The following is a 19,542-nucleotide window of genomic DNA, read 5'->3' as shown; positions in this document are numbered from 1 at the left end:
GGAATTGGTGATCCTCGGCCCATCCTGACTTCTGAGAGACACGCCCACTCTGAGAGGCTCTTTTTATACCTAATCATGTTGCCAATTGACCGAATAAGTTGCAAATTGGTCCTCCAGCTGTTCCTTATATCTACATTTAACTTTTCCAGCCTCTTATTGCTACCTGTCCCAACTTTTTGGAATGTGTAGCTCTCATGAAATCCAAAATGAGCCAATATTTGGCTGACATTTCAAAATGTCTCACTTTCATATTTGATACGTTATCTATATTATATTGTGAATAAAATATAAGTTTATGTGCACTGGTGGGCACTGAGGAGGCTGCACTGATCGGGGGGGGGGGGGGGGGGACACTGATAGGCAGCTCTGATCGGCACTGATCGGGGGCACTGACAGCAATGATAGACTGCACTGATCGGGGGGGGGGGGGGGCACTGATTAGGCAGCTCTGAAGGGCACCGATAGGCAGAACGGAGAGGTATTGATGAGGCTGCAATAATTGGCATTGATAGGTGGCACTGCTGATGGGCACTGACTGGAAGCACTGGTGGGCACTAAGAGGAGTGATCTCCCTCTAACAGAAGCTGGTTAAGGGACGGCAACCGGCTTCGGTCTACGTCCGTGATCAGCTGTCATGGTAAAGGGCTCGCTGTGATTGGCCCTTTACCCTGCTCTGTGATCCCAAGGACTCAGCGATGACAGAGCGCGCCGCCTGTGCACCCCCTGTGGCGCACTTTCACACAGCTCCATGTCCGAGGCTCTGGAAGATACATTCACCATCTCTGGCGGTCAGCCTCAGACAGGGTACCGAGCCGCCGCCATCCGGACCAGCCGCCCGTCGAGCCAAAAGCGAAGGCAGCGAGAGACACGAGTAGCCCAGCCACCTGATGCCTGGTCTGACTGACAGCCGCTGAGGCAAATTTGAGGTGAGAATCCCAGCGGCCCGTCCATCCAGTGCTCAGAATACAGGGGAGGCTTTGCTTGTAAGGAAGAAAAAAAAAAAAAAAGACCATAAAGGAGATGGCCAATCGGGTGAAAGGAGGAGGGACTTGATGGGAGATTGCTGGCGATTGGTGTGTGTCGTGGGCCAATCGTTTGGCGGCTCCTGAAATTTTTAGTTGCAATTGCCACCTGGCCTTTGTTGAGCCCCATTTTTGTATGATGTGAAAGATGTCACGCCAAGCAGATACCAACATTTCACGCTTTAAAAATTGTGCACGCTCATGGAACGGCGCCAAACTTCAGTACACAAAAATCTCCAAAGGCGATGCTTTAAAAAATGTTACAGGTGATCAGTTTAGAGTTACAGAGGAGATCCAGGGATAGAATTATTCCTCTCACTCCAACGATGGCGGCGATACCTCACATGAGGGATAGAATTATTCCTCTCACTCCAACGATGGCGGCGATACCTCACATGAGGAGGGATAGAATTATTCCTCTCACTCCAACGATGGCGGCGATACCTCACATGAGGAGGGATAGAATTATACCTCTCACTCCAACGATGGCGGCGATACCTCACATGAGGAGGGATAGAATTATTCCTCTCACTCCAACGATGGCGGCGATACCTCACATGAGGAGGGATAGAATTATTCCTCTCACTCTGGCGATGGCGGCGATACCTCACATGTGGAGGGATAGAATTATTCCTCTCACTCCAACGATGGTGGCGATACCTCACATGAGGAGGGATAGAATTATTCCTCTCACTCCAACGATGGCGGCGATACCTCACATGAGGAGGGATAGAATTATTCCTCTCACTCCAACGATGGCGGCGATACCTCACATGAGGAGGGATAGAATTATACCTCTCACTCCAACGATGGCGGCGATACCTCACATGAGGAGGGATAGAATTATTCCTCTCACTCCAACGATGGCGGCGATACCTCACATGAGGAGGGATAGAATTATTCCTCTCACTCTGGCGATGGCGGCGATACCTCACATGTGGAGGGATAGAATTATTCCTCTCACTCCAACGATGGTGGCGATACCTCACATGAGGAGGGATAGAATTATTCCTCTCACTCCAACGATGGCGGCGATACCTCACATGAGGAGGGATAGAATTATTCCTCTCACTCCAACGATGGCGGCGATACCTCACATGTGGAGGGATAGAATTATTCCACTCACTCCGACGATGGCGGCGATACCTCACATGAGGATTGAACGCCTGAAGTCGCAGAGATCTGAACTCATTGGAAATCATGGACTCGTCATGTGACTGCAGTCCCAAATCGCAGGAGGTCGCATAAGTGTGAATATAGGATCACAGGTCTCTATGGTCATTTCACAAGCCACGCCCCCATACAGTTAGAATCACTCCCCTAGGCACACATTTGACCCCTTGATCACCCCCAGTGTTAACCCCTTCCCTGCCAGTGTCATTAGTACAGTGACAGTGCATAATTTTAGCACTGATTACTGTAGTAATGTCACTGGTCCCCCCAAAAGTGCCAAAAATGTCAGTTAGGGGTCCGATCTGTCCGCCCCAATGTCGCAGTCCCACTAAAAATCGCAGATCGCCGCCATTACTAGTAAAAAATAAATAAAAATTACATAAATCTTTCCCTAGTTTGTAGACGTGATAATTTTTGCACAAACCAATCAATATTCATATATGTATATTTTTTTTTTTTTTTAGCAAAAATATGTAGCAGAATACAAATTGGCCTAAAATGATGAAAAAAATTGATTTTTATTTTATTTTTATTGGGAATGTTTTATAGCAAAAAAATAGTTATTTTTTTTTTTTTTCAGAATTGTCGCTATTTTGTTTCTAGTGCAAAAAATAAAAAAAATTGCAGAGGTGATGAAATACCACCGAAATAAATCTCTATTTGTGGGGGGAAAGTGCCAGGATTATTAGGAAGAGGTGAGATGGGGGGGTGCGCTCTCACTGGCGGCTCCTCCATCATATAAACATTCACAGACACCGCCACAAACATCCCAACTTCACTACATGACCTCAAGTAGACCTCTGAGCAAAACTATTTTGGATAGAGCAGGGAGGAGGGTTTTAGCCCGTCAGATATTTTTTCCCCATCTATGCTCCATTGGGGAGATTTCCCTTCACTTCCTGTCCCCATTGCAGAGATTTCCCTTCACTTCCTGTCCCATTGCAGAGATTCCCCTTCACTTCCTGTCCCATTGCAGAGATTTCCCTTCACTTCCTGTCCCATTGCAGAGATTCCCCTTCACTTCCTGTCCCATTGCAGAGATTCCCCTTCACTTCCTGTCCCATTGCAGAGATTTCCCTTCACTTCCTGTCCCATTGCAGAGATTTCTCTTCACTTCCTGTCCCATTACAGAGATTTCCCTTCACTTCCTGACCCATCGCAGAGATTTCCCTTCACTTCCTGTCCCATCGCAGAGATTTCCCTTCACTTCCTGTCCCATCGCAGAGATTTTCAGGGAAGGGGGGGATCAGGACAGAGTCAGGGAAGGGGGGGGGTGCAGAATCAGAAGAGAGACAGGGAAGGAGGTGGATAAAAACAGAGTCAGGGAAGGGGGGGGGGGGGGGGTCAGGGCAGATTTAGGGAAGGGGGGGGGTAATCAGGACAGAGTAAAGGAAGGGGGGGGGGATCAGGACAGAGTAAGGGAAGGGAGGGGGGGATCAGCACAGAGTTAGGGAAGGGAGGGGGGGGGGGGATCAGCACAGAGTTAGGAGGGGGGGGGAATCAGGAAATGTCAGTAACACCTGCAGTGATTGGTATTTTATATCATTCTGGAACAGACATGGAATTACGGAGAGGGATCCACGACTTGTCACAGACTACATCCCCCCCCCCCAACACTGATCGCCGGAGCACCGATCCCAATTCTAATTCATGGAAACACACACAGAAGATGGCAAGCTCTGGGGGTATAGTACATATACACAACGTTTGACCTGCGCCAGTGAAAGAGTAGAGTACATTCGATCTTATGAAAAAAGTTTCAACTGTGGCTGTAGTTTGTCTTTTTAGGAGGTGTGCGGGATAGTTCAATCCCTGGGGTAAGTGGAGATGGATGGTGGAGGTGGCTGCAGGCTTCATACAGAGCTAGAGGGACTCTGCAACAGACAGAAAGGGGTAGGAGAAGAAAAGCAGCGCCACCTCAGTGTAGATTAAAAGGTTATTTATTACATAAAAACAACGTAGCAACTCACACAGAGGAGATGGCTGATCAGCAATAAAGGATGGTTCATCTGCAGCACTGCAGGGATGTTAGGGAAGTACACTGTGACAGCCGTGGTCCTGGCTGTGCCGGAGTCCCACACTTCCTGTGTTTATGGCAGCGTTCAGTATCCAGGCTTACACCCAATAGTGGCAGGGGGGTGCTCCCGATCGGAACGTGCGTGCGCCTAAAAAAGGAGCACGTACGCTCCGAGCGCGACGCCTGAAGGAGCGCGCACACTCCGAACGCGACGCCTGAGGAAGGAGCACGCACGCACGCTCCGAGCGCGACACCTGAGGAAGGAGCACGCACGCTCCGAACGCGACGCCTGAAGGAGCATGCACGCTCCGAACGCGACGCCTGAAGGAGCATGCACGCTCCGAACGCGACGCCTGGGGAAGGAGCGCGCACGCTCCAAACGCGACGCCTGAGGAAGGAGCACGCACGCTCCGAACGCGACGCCTGAAAGCGCACGCACGCTCCAAACGCGACGCCTGAGGAAGGAGCACGCACGCACGCTCCAAACGCGACGCCTGAGGAAGGAGCACGCACGCACGCTCCAAACGCGACGCCTGAGGAAGGAGCACGCACGCACGCTCCAAACGCGACGCCTGAGGAAGGAGCACGCACGCACGCTCCAAACGCGACGCCTGAGGAAGGAGCACGCACGCACGCTCCAAACGCGACGCCTGAGGAAGGAGCACGCACGCTCCGAACGCGACGCCTGAGGAAGGAGCACGCACGCTCCGAACGCGACGCCTGAAGGAGCACGCACGCTCCGAACGCGACGCCTGAAGGAGCACGCACGCTCCGAACGCGACGCCTGAAGGAGCACGCACGCTCCGAACGCGACGCCTGAAGGAGCATGCACGCTCCGAACGCGACGCCTGGGGAAGGAGCGCGCACGCTCCGAACGCGACGCCTGAGGAAGGAGCACGCACGCTCCGAGCGCGACGCCTGAAAGAGCACGCTCCGAACGCGACGCCTGGAGGAAGGAGCACGCACGCTCCAAACGCGACGCCTGAGGAAGGAGCACGCACGCACGCTCCGAACGCGACGCCTGAGGAAGGAGCACGCACGCACGCTCCAAACGCGACGCCTGAGGAAGGAGCACGCACGCACGCTCCAAACGCGACGCCTGAGGAAGGAGCACACACGCACGCTCCAAACGCGACGCCTGAGGAAGGAGCACGCACGCTCCAAACGCGACGCCTGAGGAAGGAGCACGCACGCACGCTCCAAACGCGACGCCTGAGGAAGGAGCACGCACGCACGCTCCAAACGCGACGCCTGAGGAAGGAGCACGCACGCACGCTCCAAACGCGACGCCTGAGGAAGGAGCACGCACGCACGCTCCAAACGCGACGCCTGAGGAAGGAGCGCGCACGCTCCGAACGCGACGCCTGAGGAAGGAGCACGCACGCTCCGAACGCGACACCTGAGGAAGGAGCACGCACGCACGCTCCAAACGCGACGCCTGAGGAAGGAGCACGCACGCACGCTCCAAACGCAACGCCTGAGGAAGGAGCACGCACGCACGCTCCAAACGCGACGCCTGAGGAAGGAGCGCGCACGCTCCGAACGCGACGCCTGAGGAAGGAGCACGCACGCTCCGAACGCGACGCCTGAGGAAGGAGCACGCACGCACGCTCCAAACGCGACGCCTGAGGAAGGAGCACGCACGCACGCTCCAAACGCGACGCCTGAGGAAGGAGCACGCACGCTCCAAACGCGACGCCTGAGGAAGGAGCACGCACGCTCCAAACGCGACGCCTGAGGAAGGAGCACGCACGCTCCAAACGCGACGCCTGAGGAAGGAGCACGCACGCTCCAAACGCGACGCCTGAAGAAGGAGCACGCTCCGATCACGAGCACCCCCCTGCCACTATTGGGTGTAAGCCTGGATACGGAACGCTGCCATAAACACAGGAAGTGTGGGACTCCGGCACAGCCAGGACCACGGCTGTCCCAGTGTACTTCCCTAACATCCCTGCAGTGCTGCAGATGAACCATCCTTTATTGCTGATCAGCCATCTCCTCTGTGTGAGTTGCTACGTTGTTTTTATGTAATAAATAACCTTTTAATCTACACTGAGGTGGCGCTGCTTTTCTTCTCCTACCCCTTTCTGTCCGGGGGTATAGTACCTATGGAGTTGGGCACAGGAGGGGGGTATGGTACATATAGGATCGGGCAGAGAAGGGGGGTACCTATGGAGTCAGGCACAGGAGGGGGTATAGTACCTATGGAGTCAGGCACAGGAGGGGGTACAGTACCTATGGAGTCAGGCACAGGAGGGGGGTATACTACCTATGGAGTCAGGCACAGGAGGGGGTATAGTACCTATGGAGTCAGGCACAGGAGGGGGGTATAGTACCTATGGAGTCAGGCACAGGAGGGGGGTATAGTACCTATGGAGTCAGGCACAGGAGGGGGGTATACTACCTATGGAGTCAGGCACAGGAGGGGGGTATACTACCTATGGAGTCGGGCACAGGAGGGGGGTATAGTACATATGGGATTGGGCACAGGAGGGGGGTATAGTACCTATGGAGTCAGGCACAGGAGGGGGTATAGTACCTATGGAGTCAGGCACAGGAGGGGGTACAGTACCTATGGAGTCAGGCACAGGAGGGGGGTATACTACCTATGGAGTCAGGCACAGGAGGGGGTATAGTACCTATGGAGTCAGGCACAGGAGGGGGGTATAGTACCTATGGAGTCAGGCACAGGAGGGGGGTATACTACCTATGGAGTCAGGCACAGGAGGGGGTATAGTACCTATGGAGTCAGGCACAGGAGGGGGGTATAGTACCTATGGAGTCAGGCACAGGAGGGGGGTATACTACCTATGGAGTCAGGCACAGGAGGGGGGTATACTACCTATGGAGTCGGGCACAGGAGGGGGGTATAGTACATATGGGATTGGGCACAGGAGGGGGGTATAGTACCTATGGAGTCGGGCACAGGAGGGGGGTATAGTACATATGGAGTCGGGCACAGGAGGGGGGTATAGTACCTATGGAGTCGGGCACAGGAGGGGGGTATAGTACCTATGGAGTCGGGCACAGGAGGGGGGTATAGTACCTATGGAGTCGGGCACAGGAGGGGGGTATAGTACCTATGGAGTTGGGCACAGGAGGGGGGTATAGTACCTATGGAGTTGGGCACAGGAGGGGGGTATAGTACCTATGGAGTCGGGCACAGGAGGGGGGTATAGTACCTATGGAGTCGGGCACAGGAGGGGGGTATACTACCTATGGAGTCAGGCACAGGAGGGGGGTATACTACCTATGGAGTCGGGCACAGGAGGGGGGTATAGTACATATGGGATTGGGCACAGGAGGGGGGTATAGTACCTATGGAGTCGGGCACAGGAGGGGGGTATAGTACATATGGAGTCGGGCACAGAAGGGGGGTATAGTACCTATGGAGTCGGGCACAGGAGGGGGGTATAGTACCTATGGGATTGGGCACAGGAGGGGGGTATAGTACCTATGGAGTCGGGCACAGGAGGGGGTATAGTACCTATGGAGTTGGGCACAGGAGGGGGGTATAGTACCTATGGAGTTGGGCACAGGAGGGGGTATAGTACCTATGGAGTTGGGCACAGGAGGGGGGTATAGTACCTATGGAGTCAGGCACAGGAGGGGGGTATAGTACCTATGGGATTGGGCACAGGAGGGGGGTATAGTACCTATGGAGTCGGGCACAGGTGGGGGTATAGTACATATGGGATCGGGCACAGGAGGGGGGTATAGTACCTATGGAGTTGGGCACAGGAGGGGGTATAGTACCTATGGAGTTGGGCACAGGAGGGGGGTATAGTACCTATGGAGTCAGGCACAGGAGGGGGGTATAGTACCTATGGGATTGGGCACAGGAGGGGGGTATAGTACCTATGGAGTCGGGCACAGGTGGGGGTATAGTACATATGGGATCGGGCACAGGAGGGGGTATAGTACCTATGGAGTAGGGCACAGGAGGGGGGTATAGTACCTATGGAGTCGGGCAGAGGAGGGAGGTATAGTACCTATGGAGTAGGGCACAGGAGGGGGGTATAGTACCTATGGAGTCGGGCACAGGAGGGGGGTATACTACCTATGGAGTCGGGCACAGGAGGGGGGTATACTACCTATGGAGTCAGGCACAGGAGGGGGGTATACTACCTATGGAGTCGGGCACAGGAGGGGGGTATAGTACATATGGGATTGGGCACAGGAGGGGGGTATAGTACCTATGGAGTCGGGCACAGGAGGGGGGTATAGTACATATGGAGTCGGGCACAGAAGGGGGGTATAGTACCTATGGAGTCGGGCACAGGAGGGGGGTATAGTACCTATGGGATTGGGCACAGGAGGGGGGTATAGTACCTATGGAGTTGGGCACAGGAGGGGGTATAGTACCTATGGAGTTGGGCACAGGAGGGGGGTATAGTACCTATGGAGTCAGGCACAGGAGGGGGGTATAGTACCTATGGGATTGGGCACAGGAGGGGGGTATAGTACCTATGGAGTAGGGCACAGGAGGGGGGTATAGTACCTATGGAGTCGGGCACAGGAGCTGACAATCTAATGATAGGAAGGCTGGCACTGACTGTCAGCTCTTGGGACGAGGGAAATAATGAGGTGATGATGATCTCCTCACCTATGGGGGTCACCTATAGCAGAAGAGGTCCTGCGGTCACCTATAGGGGGGTCCTTCCCTCTGCAAGAACCTATGGGGGGGGGTTTTGCAGTCAGTGATCACCTATAGGGGGGGGGGGGCTCCTGCCATTATATGAGGGGGGTACTGACTGAGATCACCCATATACATATAGTGGGGGGTCCTGGAATTGGATGTAATGGGGGAGGGGGGGTCCTGTCATTGGAAATGATGAGGGAAGGGGTGTCTTTCATATCATATAAAGAGGTGGGGGGAAGGGGTGCTGAGACTCGGGGTGACAGATGACCTCTCAGTGACCTCACCTGATCTCCGGGGGTCTTCTCGTCCCTCCTCCGGGGGTCTCCCCCTTGCCCCGCCCTCTCGGGGGTGAGCCGAGCTCTCCTCATGTCTCCTCACCCGGCGGGCACCATCTCCGCACTGCGATCCCTCCGCCCGCCGGAACTACTTCCCGCCTGTCAGCGCCGCTATAGGGAGGAGCCAATGACGTACGGGGAGGGCGGGACTCTGCGCCTAGCAACAAACCCCGGTCCCTGCTCTGATTGGTTGCTGCTACAAACACAGTCCCTCCCTCCAGAGAGGCGTGTGAGGTACAAATGGGGAGTGTGAGGGGTAGGGGTGATAGGAGGGGTAGGGGTGATAGGACGGGGGGGTATAGGAGGGGTAGGGGTGATTGGACAGGGGGGGTATAAGACGGGTTGGGGTGCTAGGACAGGGCCTGTAGGGGTGGTAGGACGGGGGGGTAGAGGTGGTAAAACGGGGGGTATAAGAGGGGTAGGGATGATAGGACATAGGGGTATAGGAGGGGTAGGGGTGATAGGACGGGGGGGGGCGTAGGGGTAATAGTACAGGGGTAGAGGTGATAGGACGGGGGGCATAGGAGGGGTAGAGGTGGTAGAACGGATATATGAGGGTAGGAGTGATAGGACGGGGGGGTATAAGAGGGGTAGGGGTGATAGGACAGGGGGTATAGGAAGGGTAGCGGGTGATAGGACGGGGGGTATATGAGGGGTAGGGGTGATAGGACGGGGGGTATAGGAGAGGTAGGAGTGATAGGACGGGGGGTATAGGAAGGGTAGCGGGTGATAGGACGGGGGGTATATGAGGGGTAGGGGTGATAGGATGGGGGGGTATAGGAGAGGTAGGAGTGATAGGACGGGGGGTATAGGAAGGGTAGCGGGTGATAGGATGGGGGGTTAAGGAGGGGTAGTGGTGATAGGATGGGGGGGTATATGAGGGGTAGGGGTGATAGGACAGGGGGTATAGGAAGGGTAGCGGGTGATAGGATGGGGGGTTAAGGAGGGGTAGTGGTGATAGGATGGGGGGATATATGAGGGGTAGGGGTGATAGGACGGGGGTATAGGAGAGGTAGGAGTGATAGGACGGGCGGTATATGAGGGGTAGGGGTGATAGGATGGGGGGTTAAGGAGGGGTAGGGGTGATAGGATGGGGGGTATATATGGGGTAGGGGTGATATGAAGGGTGAGTATAGGAGGGGTAGAGGTGATAGGACAGGGGGGCATGTGGGGTGTAGGGGTAATAGGAAGGGTGAGTATAGGAGGGGTAGAGGTGATAGGACAACGCAGGGTCCCTCTGAGGTGTTCGGTTTGGGACAGATTCCCTGACACATCACTGTGTAATCTGCTGGTGGTGAATGACTAACTGCCCATCTGCAGCAGTTGGAGGATGTAGAGTTACCAGGAAAAGTGAATGACATCCTTAAAGTAATATTACACCCCCTCCCCCCCTCCCAGTGCCAGCAGCTGATCACTTCCTGAGGATTCATCTTTATCTTTAATCCTTGTCTAGGTTTCGATTTATTCTGGTCACATGACTGCTGCCCCCCCCCTCCCCCGGTCTCCTGTCTCAGGGTGGCTCCTTTCTCTTGCAGCATTCTATGGAGTCACCCTTGTATGTAGGGACTAGAGTTGTGTCTCCCTACTAGAGATCGACCGATTATCGGCAACACCGATATATGGAGGGCCGATATGCACTTTCCCCGATATATCGGAATCCGCCTTTGGATTTACCAATATTGCTGTGACGTCATCGCGTATGTTGCGACGCGCCTCCGCGCACTGGGCAGCCTCTGCGGCCTTCTTAGGCCGCCTCCCTCAGCCTCGTTACAGTGTTTTACCCGCCGCGGCCACACTGGAGTCTGCTATGCACGCAGTCAGTCGGAACAGTGAGTGATCTTCTAGTTCTATCAAAGACCAGACACAGTCCACATGTAAAACAGCTGCCACGGCCACCCACCACCCACAGCTGCCCAGTGCCAGCCAGCCACAGGCCCTGCCTGACTGTACCTGCCAGCTACCCACCGGCTCTGGGCCTGTACCTGCCAGCCACCGCAGGGTGCCAGCCAGCCTCCAAGGGGTGCTAGCCAGCCACCCACCACAGGCTGCTAGCCAGCCGCCAAGGGGTGCTAGCCAGCCACCCACCACAGGCTGCTAGCCATCCACCCACCACAGGGTGCCAGCTACCCACCACAGGCTGCTAGCCAGCCACCCACCACAGGCTGCTAGCCATCCACCCACCACAGGGTGCCAGCTACCCACCACAGGCTGCTAGCCATCCACCCATCACAGGGTGCCAGTCACCCACCCACCACAGGGTGCCAGCCAGGCACCCACCAAAGGGTGCCAGCCACCCATTAAAGGGTGCCAACACAGGGTGCCAGCCACCCACCACAGGGTGCCAGCCACCCACCACAGGCTGTCAACTAGCCACCCACCAATGGGTGCCAGCCACCCACCCACCACAGGGTGCCACCTACCCACAACGGGGTGTCACCCACCCACCACAGGGTGCCAGCCAGCCACCAAATGGTGTCAACCAGACACCCACCAAAGGGTGCCAAGCAGCCACCCACCAAAGGGTACCAGCTACCCATTTTGTTTAAGCTAGTGTCTTTTCAAGTTTCAATGGAGATAGAAACATTAAACGTGTGGTCTGGGACACAGCGGAAGAGAAATAGTCAGCAGATGGACAAGAAGCCATTTGGTGTTGAATACAAAAATGATGCAAGGATCCCACACTGGGGAGTACATTAAAGAAATGTTTCTAGGCATGCAGAATGGGGAATCACCAAAGACCGAGTGATGCTTGTGCTTCGAGCGAACATGGTTAAAGGTATGAGAATTGCTGAAGTGTCAGACCTCAGTTGCATGGCACACACCCTCCAACTGGTGGTAAATGATGGTCTGTCAAACCAGAAAGCTTTGCTGGACATTATTAGCATGCTGAAGAAGTGCGCAGGCCATTTCCACTATTCTGTTCTTGCCAAGTAGTGACTGAGGTGCATTCAGGAAGACCTTGGCCTAACCAAAAACAACCGGATAGCGGCTGTTCCAACACGATGGAACTCAACGCTACACATGTTACAGAGGATTCTGGAGCAGAAGCGAGCTCTCACTATATATTCTGGTGAATATGGACTTGGAGGACATTCTTGTCCTATTGCTGATCAGTGGTACATTGTAGCCAACATTATTGAGACACTCGTATCCATTGAGGAAGTGACACTGGAGGTGAGTCATTACGACTCATCTGTGTCCTCTGTGATCCCATATGTGAGAGTGCTGAAAATGCTTCTTCAACAGAATGAAGGACCCAACACACGTGGCATCAAAGCATGTATGCAGGCCATGAGGGACAGCCTCGCCAAATGGTTTGAGAAGCATGAGGAGAATAAAGATGTTGTGCTTGCATGTCTTTTGGATCCTCGATAGAAGAACCATCCTTTCTCTTCTGATGTATTGGCCAAGGCAAAACAATGACTGACAGAAGAGATTGAAGTTCAGCAGGAGGTTCCTCCTGACAAAACGAAAAGTCAAGAAGAGAAGGTTTCTGATGTGGAAGAGCAGGATGCAGGAGAAAAATGTCCAAAAAGAACGGACAGAAGAGAAAATTCATCGTGGTCAAATAGATGCAATTTTCAGCGTTTTATTGGGGCCTCATGCGGAGGATTCATCAGAATCTGCAATAATGAGCCTGGATGATGAACTTCATCTCTATTTGAAGGAACCAGTAATGGACAGAAGAAGTGGTGATCCTCTTCAGTGGTGGAGAGAAAATGAGGCACGCTACAAAAGACTTTCTTCTCATGCTAGAAGATACCTCTCTCTCTCTCTCTCTCTCTCTCTCTGCTCCTCCTTCCTCTGTACCAAGTGAGCGTGTTTTTAGTCAAGTGGAAGCAATTTATGAAAAGAAAAGAAGCCGTTTAACTGGTGAACATGCTGAAATGTTCAGCTTTCTGCACTGTAATATTCTTCTACTTAACTGGGAGTATTGATTTGAAAGTGTAGTAGTAGTGTTTGTCCACTGAGTCCACTCCAATCCACTGTCTAGCTTTTGTCTAGCTATTTTTTCTAGCAGTTTTGCGCTGAGCTGCAGTCAGTGCAAAACTGCTAGAAAAAAAGCAAGACAGTGGACTGCTGCAATAATTTTAAATCAGTGCAGTAGTGATTTAAAATTATTGCAGTGAGTGCCTTACTGCAGAGGAAGCCCACTGACTCCAATCCACTGTGTAGCTGTTGTGTTGCCTATCTTTTCTTCTAGCAGTTTTGCAGTGAGTGTCCTACTGCAGAGGTAGTCCAATCCAATCCACTGTCTAGCTGTTGTCTAGCTTTATTTCTAGCAGTTTTGCACTGCAATAGTGAATTAAAATTATTGTAGCGAGTGATTGCTCTACTGCAGCACTTTATTATGCATTAATGCACAATCAGAATGATGTGAAACTAATTGTCCCTGCAGTATAATATTGTTCTACTTAACTGGGAGTATTGAAAAGAGCAGTGTCCACTCCAGTGACTCCACTCCAATCCACTACACTGTCTAGCTGTTGCCTACCTTTGTTTTCTAGCAGTTTTGCATTGACTGCACTGCAATAGTGATTTATTGCAGGGAGTGAAGTACTGCAGCACTTTATTATACATTAATGCACAATCAGATGATGTGAAATGTCCCTGCAGTTGAAGTTTTCCTATCAGTTCTCATGCAGTTAAGGTGTGAAGAACGAGCCCTCGATGTTAAAATTGTTAATAAATAAAGTTTTACATGTTCAGTAACAGATTTGTGTCGTAATTTGTCTTTATTTTGCAAAATTTTAATTGTGCAAAAATATCGGTTGATACCGATATGCAATGGTCAAAATATCGGTATCGGCAACAAAAACCGATTATCGGTATATCACTACTCCCTACACTATGTGGATTAGTAGACACACACAGCCCCATAGCCTAGGATGGCAAGCCTCTCCTCCTCCCCTTCCCTTCTCCAAGCTAACAGACTGGCTGCAGACTACACTGTCCACTGGGACTGTGAGATTAGAGACTCTGTGATGGGAGGATGGTGATAAAGGACCCCTGATATTAAAAGGGGGGGGGGTCCTCTGATGGATGGAGGACATGTGATGGAGGGGGCCTCTGACATGAAAGGGTGGACCTCTGATGTTATGTGGGACTGCTGATGGGGGGGGGGGGGGCTCTGATGTGATGAAGGACCTCTGATTTCACTCCAGAAATAAAGAGATTATTCTTCCACTCTACAAGACTCTGGTCCGGCCACATCTGGAGTATGCTGTCCAGTTCTGGGCACCGGTCCTCAGGAAGGATGTGCTGGAACTGGAGAAAGTCCAGAGAAGGGCAACAAAAATAATTAGGGGAATGGAGGGCATCAGCTATGAGGAAAGACTACAAGCACTGAACTTATTCTCTCTGGAGAAGAGACGATTGAGGGGGGATATGATATCAATGTACAAATACTGTACTGGTGACCCGAGCATAAGGAACAAACTATTCAGAGAAAGGGAATACAATAAGACACGTGGCCACTCACTAAGACTAGAGGAAAGGCGGTTTAACCTTAAACTGCGTCAGGGGTTCTTCACTGTAAGAGCGGTAAGGATGTGGAATTCTCTTCCACAAGCAGTCGTATCAGCGGGGAGCATTGATAGTTTCAAAAAACTATTGGATGGACACCTTAAAGACCACAACATACAGGAGTATACAATGTACAACATACAGGGGTATACAATGTACAACATACAGGGGGTATACAATGTACAACATACAGGGGGTATACAATTGGGGGTATACAATGTACAACATACAGGGGGTATACAATGTACAACATACAGGGGTATACAATGTACAACATACAGGGGGTATACAATGTACAACATACAGGGGTATACAATGTACAACATACAGGGGTATATAATGTATAACATACAGGGGGTATACAATGTACAACATACAGGGGGTATACAATGTACAACATACAGGGGGTATACAATGTACAACATACAGGGGTATACAATGTACAACATACAGGGGTATACAATGTACAACATACAGGGGGTATACAATGTACAACATACAGGGGGTACATAATGTACGGTTAAAAGCAAACACACACACATCATAGGTTGAACTGGATGGACTTGTGTCTTTTTTTCAGCCTCACAAACTATGTAACTATGATGTCATAGGGGAGGGGGATCTCTGATGTGATGTGGGGGGGAACGCTGATGTGATGCAAGGACCTCTGATGTGATGGGGGGGGACCTCTGATGTGATGGAGGACTTCTGATTTGATGGGAGGACCTCTGATGTGATGGAGAGACCTCCGATCTGATAGGGGGCCTCTGATGTGATGGAGAGACCTCCGATCTGATAGGGGGCCTCTGATGTGATGGGAGGTCCTCTGATGTGATGGGGAGACCTCTGATGTGATGGGGGGGGGTCCTCTCATGTGATGGGGAGGCCTATGATGTGATAGGGAGGACCGCTGATGTGATGGAGGACTTCTGATTTGGTGGGAGGACCTCTGATGTGATGGGGAGGCCTCTGATGTGATGGGGTAACCTCTGATGTAATGGGAGGGACCTCTGAAGTGATAGGGAGACATCCGATGTGATGGGGGGGACCTCTGACGTGATGGGGGGGACCTCTGATGTGATGGGAAGACCTCTGACATGATGGGAGGACCTCTGAAATGATGGGAAGACCTCTGACATGACGGGAAGACCTTTGATGCGATGGGGGGACCTCCGACGTGATGGGAAGATCTCTGACGTGGGGGGGGGGGGAGGACCTCTGATGTCTTCCCAGGACAGGAAGTGAAGGGAAATCTCTTTGTGGGGACACAGATGGCTGCTTTCATGTGAGATGGGTGGGTGTCATCCTGGAAGAGTGGGCTTTCCTAGGCAGGCTGTATTTGCATTGGTAACACCCACAAATGATGATAAGCCTCATTTATTGAAAGAACTAAAATCTGGAGGTGGGTGAGGATATAAGACTGGAGGGGGGGGATATAAGACTGGAGGGGGGAGAGGATATACAGTAAGACTGGAGGGGGGTGAGGATATAAGACTGGAGGGGGGTATAAGACTGGAGGGGGGGATATAAGACTGGAGGGGGGTATAATACTGGAGGGATGCGGGGCCGGGGGGAGGATTTAATATGAAAAGTATGCCATGACAGGTCCACATTCACATAGAAATGAACAATAACCTGTGAGGGGGGGGGGGGGAGGGAACCCTCTGAGCCCCGGCGCTGTCAGTGAAATGAGGACGGTCTTTGTGCACAGCTCAGCACAGAGGAGCTGGGCCAGCATTAATATGTCAGCGTGCGGTTGATTACACGCGCTGCGTCTGCTGAGACACAAAAGACAAACCTTTTTTTTACACTCTAATTAAAATCTACAGAAAGTTTTCCCAGTGAACGGCGTCTCCTCTGTGCGCCGGGAACCGTGCCAGACATTTGTCACCAAGACTCTGCGCCCGTCACAGCACAGCGAATTAATGAGCAAGCTGGCCGACCCCCCCCCCCCCCCCCAACGCTGATCTCTCACAATGTATCCACATGTAACATCACAGCTGTATTCCCCATCCCCAGATGATGGGGGACTACAAGTCCCAGAGGAAGCGGAGGAGGGGAGGAAAGGATAGAAACATAGAAACATAGAATGTGTCGGCAGATAAGAACCATTTGGCCCATCTAGTCTGCCCAATATATCTGAATCCTATGAATAGTCCCTGGCCCTATCTTGTATGAAGGATAGCCTTATGCCTATCCCATGCATGCTTAAACTCCTTCACTGTATTTGCAGCTACCACTTCTGCAGGAAGGTTATTCCATGCATCCACTACTCTCTCAGTAAAGTAATACTTCCTCATATTACTTTTAAACCTTTGCCCCTCTAATTTAAAACTGTGTCCTCTTGTGGTAGTTTTTCTTCTTTTAAATATGCTCTCCTCCTTTACCGAGTTGATTCCCTTTATGTATTTAAATGTTTCTATCATATCCCCTCTGTCTCTTCTTTCTTCCAAGCTATACATGTTAAGGTCCTTTATCCTTTCCTGGTAAGTTTTTTCCTGCAATCCATGTACTAGTTTAGTAGCTCTTCTTTGAACTCTCTCTAGAGTATCTATATCCTTCTGGAGATATGGCCTCCAGTACTGCGCACAATACTCCAAGTGAGGTCTCACCAGTGTTCTGTACAGCGGCATAAGCACTTCTCTCTTTCTACTGCTTATACCTCTCCCTATACATCCAAGCATTCTGCTGGCATTTCGTGCTGCTCTATTACATTGTCTTCCCACCTTTAAGTCTTCTGAAATAATTACTCCTAAATCCCTTTCCTCAGATACTGAGGTCAGGACTGTGTCAAATATTCTATATTCTGCCCTTGGGTTTTTACGCCCCAGGTGCATTATCTTGCACTTATCCACATTAAATTTCAGTTGCCAGAGTTCTGACCATTCTTCTAGTTTTCCTAAATCCTTTTCCATTTGGCGTTTCCCTCCAGGAACATCAATCCTGTTACATATCTTTGTGTCATCAGCAAAAAGACAAACCTTACCATCGAGGCCTTTTGCAATATCACTTATGAAGATATTAAACAAAATTGGTCCCAGTACAGATCCCTGAGGTACCCCACTGGTAACATGACCTTGTTCTGAATGTTCTCCATTGACTACAACCCTCTGTTGTCTGTCACTCAGCCACTGCCTAATCCACTCAACAATATGGGAGTCCATGCTCAATGACTGCAGTTTATTGATAAGTCTTCTATGTGGGACAGTGTCAAAAGCCTTACTAAAATCTAGATATGCAATGTCTACTGCACCTCCACCGTCTATTATTTTAGTCACCCAGTCAAAAAAATCTATAAGATTTGTTTGACATGATCTCCCTGAAGTAAACCCATGTTGTTTTTCATCTTGCAATCCATGGGATTTAAGATGTTCCACAATCCTATCCTTTAATAGGGTTTCCATTAATTTGCCTACTATTGATGTCAGACTCACTGGTCTATAGTTGCTCGATTCCTCCCTACTACCTTTCTTGTGAATGGGCACGACATTTGCCAATTTCCAGTCTTCCGGGACGACTCCTGTTACTAATGATTGGTTAAATAGATCTGTTAATGGTTTTGCCAGCTCACCACTAAGCTCTTTTAATAATCTTGGGTGTATCCCATCAGGACCCTGTGACTTATTTGTCTTCACTTTAGACAGCAATCTTAGAATGTCTTCCTCTGTAAAGACACATGCATCAAATGATTCATTAGTCATCCTTTCAAGTGGAGGTCCTTCTCCTTCTTTTTCTTCTGTAAAAACTGAACAGAAGTATTCATTAAGGCAGTCAGCTAGCCCTTTATTTTCTTCTACATACCTTCCGTCCTTTGTTTTTAATTTAGTTATTCCTTGTTTTAATTTCCTTTTTTCATTTATATATCTGAAGAATGTCTTATCCCCCTTTTTCATAGACTGAGCTAGTTTTTCTTCTGCTTGCGCTTTAGAAGTTCTTATAACTTGCTTGGCCTCTTTCTGCCTAATCTTGTAGATTTCCTTATCTTCATTGCTCTGGGTTTTTTTATAATTACAAAATGCTAGCTTTTTATTTTTAATGATTTGGGCCACTTCTGCTGAGTACCACAGTGGTCTCTTCCTTTTTTTGCTTTTACTGACAAGTCTAATGCAATTTTCTGTTGCCTTCAATAATGCACCTTTTAAGTAGTCCCATTTCTCCTGGACTCCATGTAATCCGTTCCAGTCTGATAAGGACTCATTTATGACTAATTTCATTTTTGAAAAGTCTGTTTTTCTAAAATCTAAAACTTTTGTTTTTGTGTGGTGTGACTCTTTCACAGTTCTTATATTAAACCACACTGACTGGTGATCACTAGATCCCAAGGTTTCGCCTACAATGACATCATATACCGAATCCCCATTTGTGAATACCAGATCCAAAATGGCCTCCCTCCGGGTTGGCTCCTCAACCACTTGTTGCAGAGACAACCCCAGTAGGGAATTTAGAATATCTGTACTCCTGGTAGAACTTGCTATTTTGGTTTTCCAGTTTATATCTGGAAGATTGAAATCTCCCATAATGATAACTTCTCCTTTCATTGTCATTTTAGCTATTTCTTCAACTAGTAGATCATCTAGTTCTTTAACTTGACCAGGTGGCCTATATATCACACCTACACGAGTTACTGCATGATTAGCAAACTGCAACGTAACCCAAACTGACTCTATGTTGGCCTCACCAACTTGTATTAGGTTAGATTTAATGCTATCTTTCACATACAGGGCCACTCCTCCTCCTTTCTTGCCTACTCTGTCTCTTCTGTATAAAGAGTACCCTGGTATGGTTATGTCCCAGTCATTTCTTTCATTAAACCATGTCTCCGTAACA

The 19,542-nt window shown here is 50.7% G+C and overlaps 1 protein-coding gene across 1 annotated transcript in view; it reads right to left on the bottom strand.

Moving 5' to 3' along the window:
• LOC309561681 (microtubule-associated serine/threonine-protein kinase 2-like) overlaps positions 1 to 9,301 on the bottom strand; it is a gene marked incomplete at its 3' end in the record, with an annotated part of 123,737 nt that extends 114,436 nt beyond the window's left edge. The window contains exon 1 of the mRNA XM_082265669.1: positions 9,139 to 9,301. Within this exon, the coding sequence (XP_082121795.1) occupies positions 9,139 to 9,222 (84 nt within the window). The 5' untranslated portion in view covers positions 9,223 to 9,301. The remainder of the gene's footprint in view (positions 1 to 9,138) is intronic.
• Positions 9,302 to 19,542: the final 10,241 nt, after the last annotated feature.

The sequence above is a fragment of the Pelophylax lessonae genome, assembly GCF_965119305.1.
Source record: "Pelophylax lessonae genome assembly, chromosome: 8".
NCBI lineage: Eukaryota > Metazoa > Chordata > Amphibia > Anura > Ranidae > Pelophylax > Pelophylax lessonae.
This window is presented reverse-complemented; position numbering and strand designations above follow the sequence as displayed.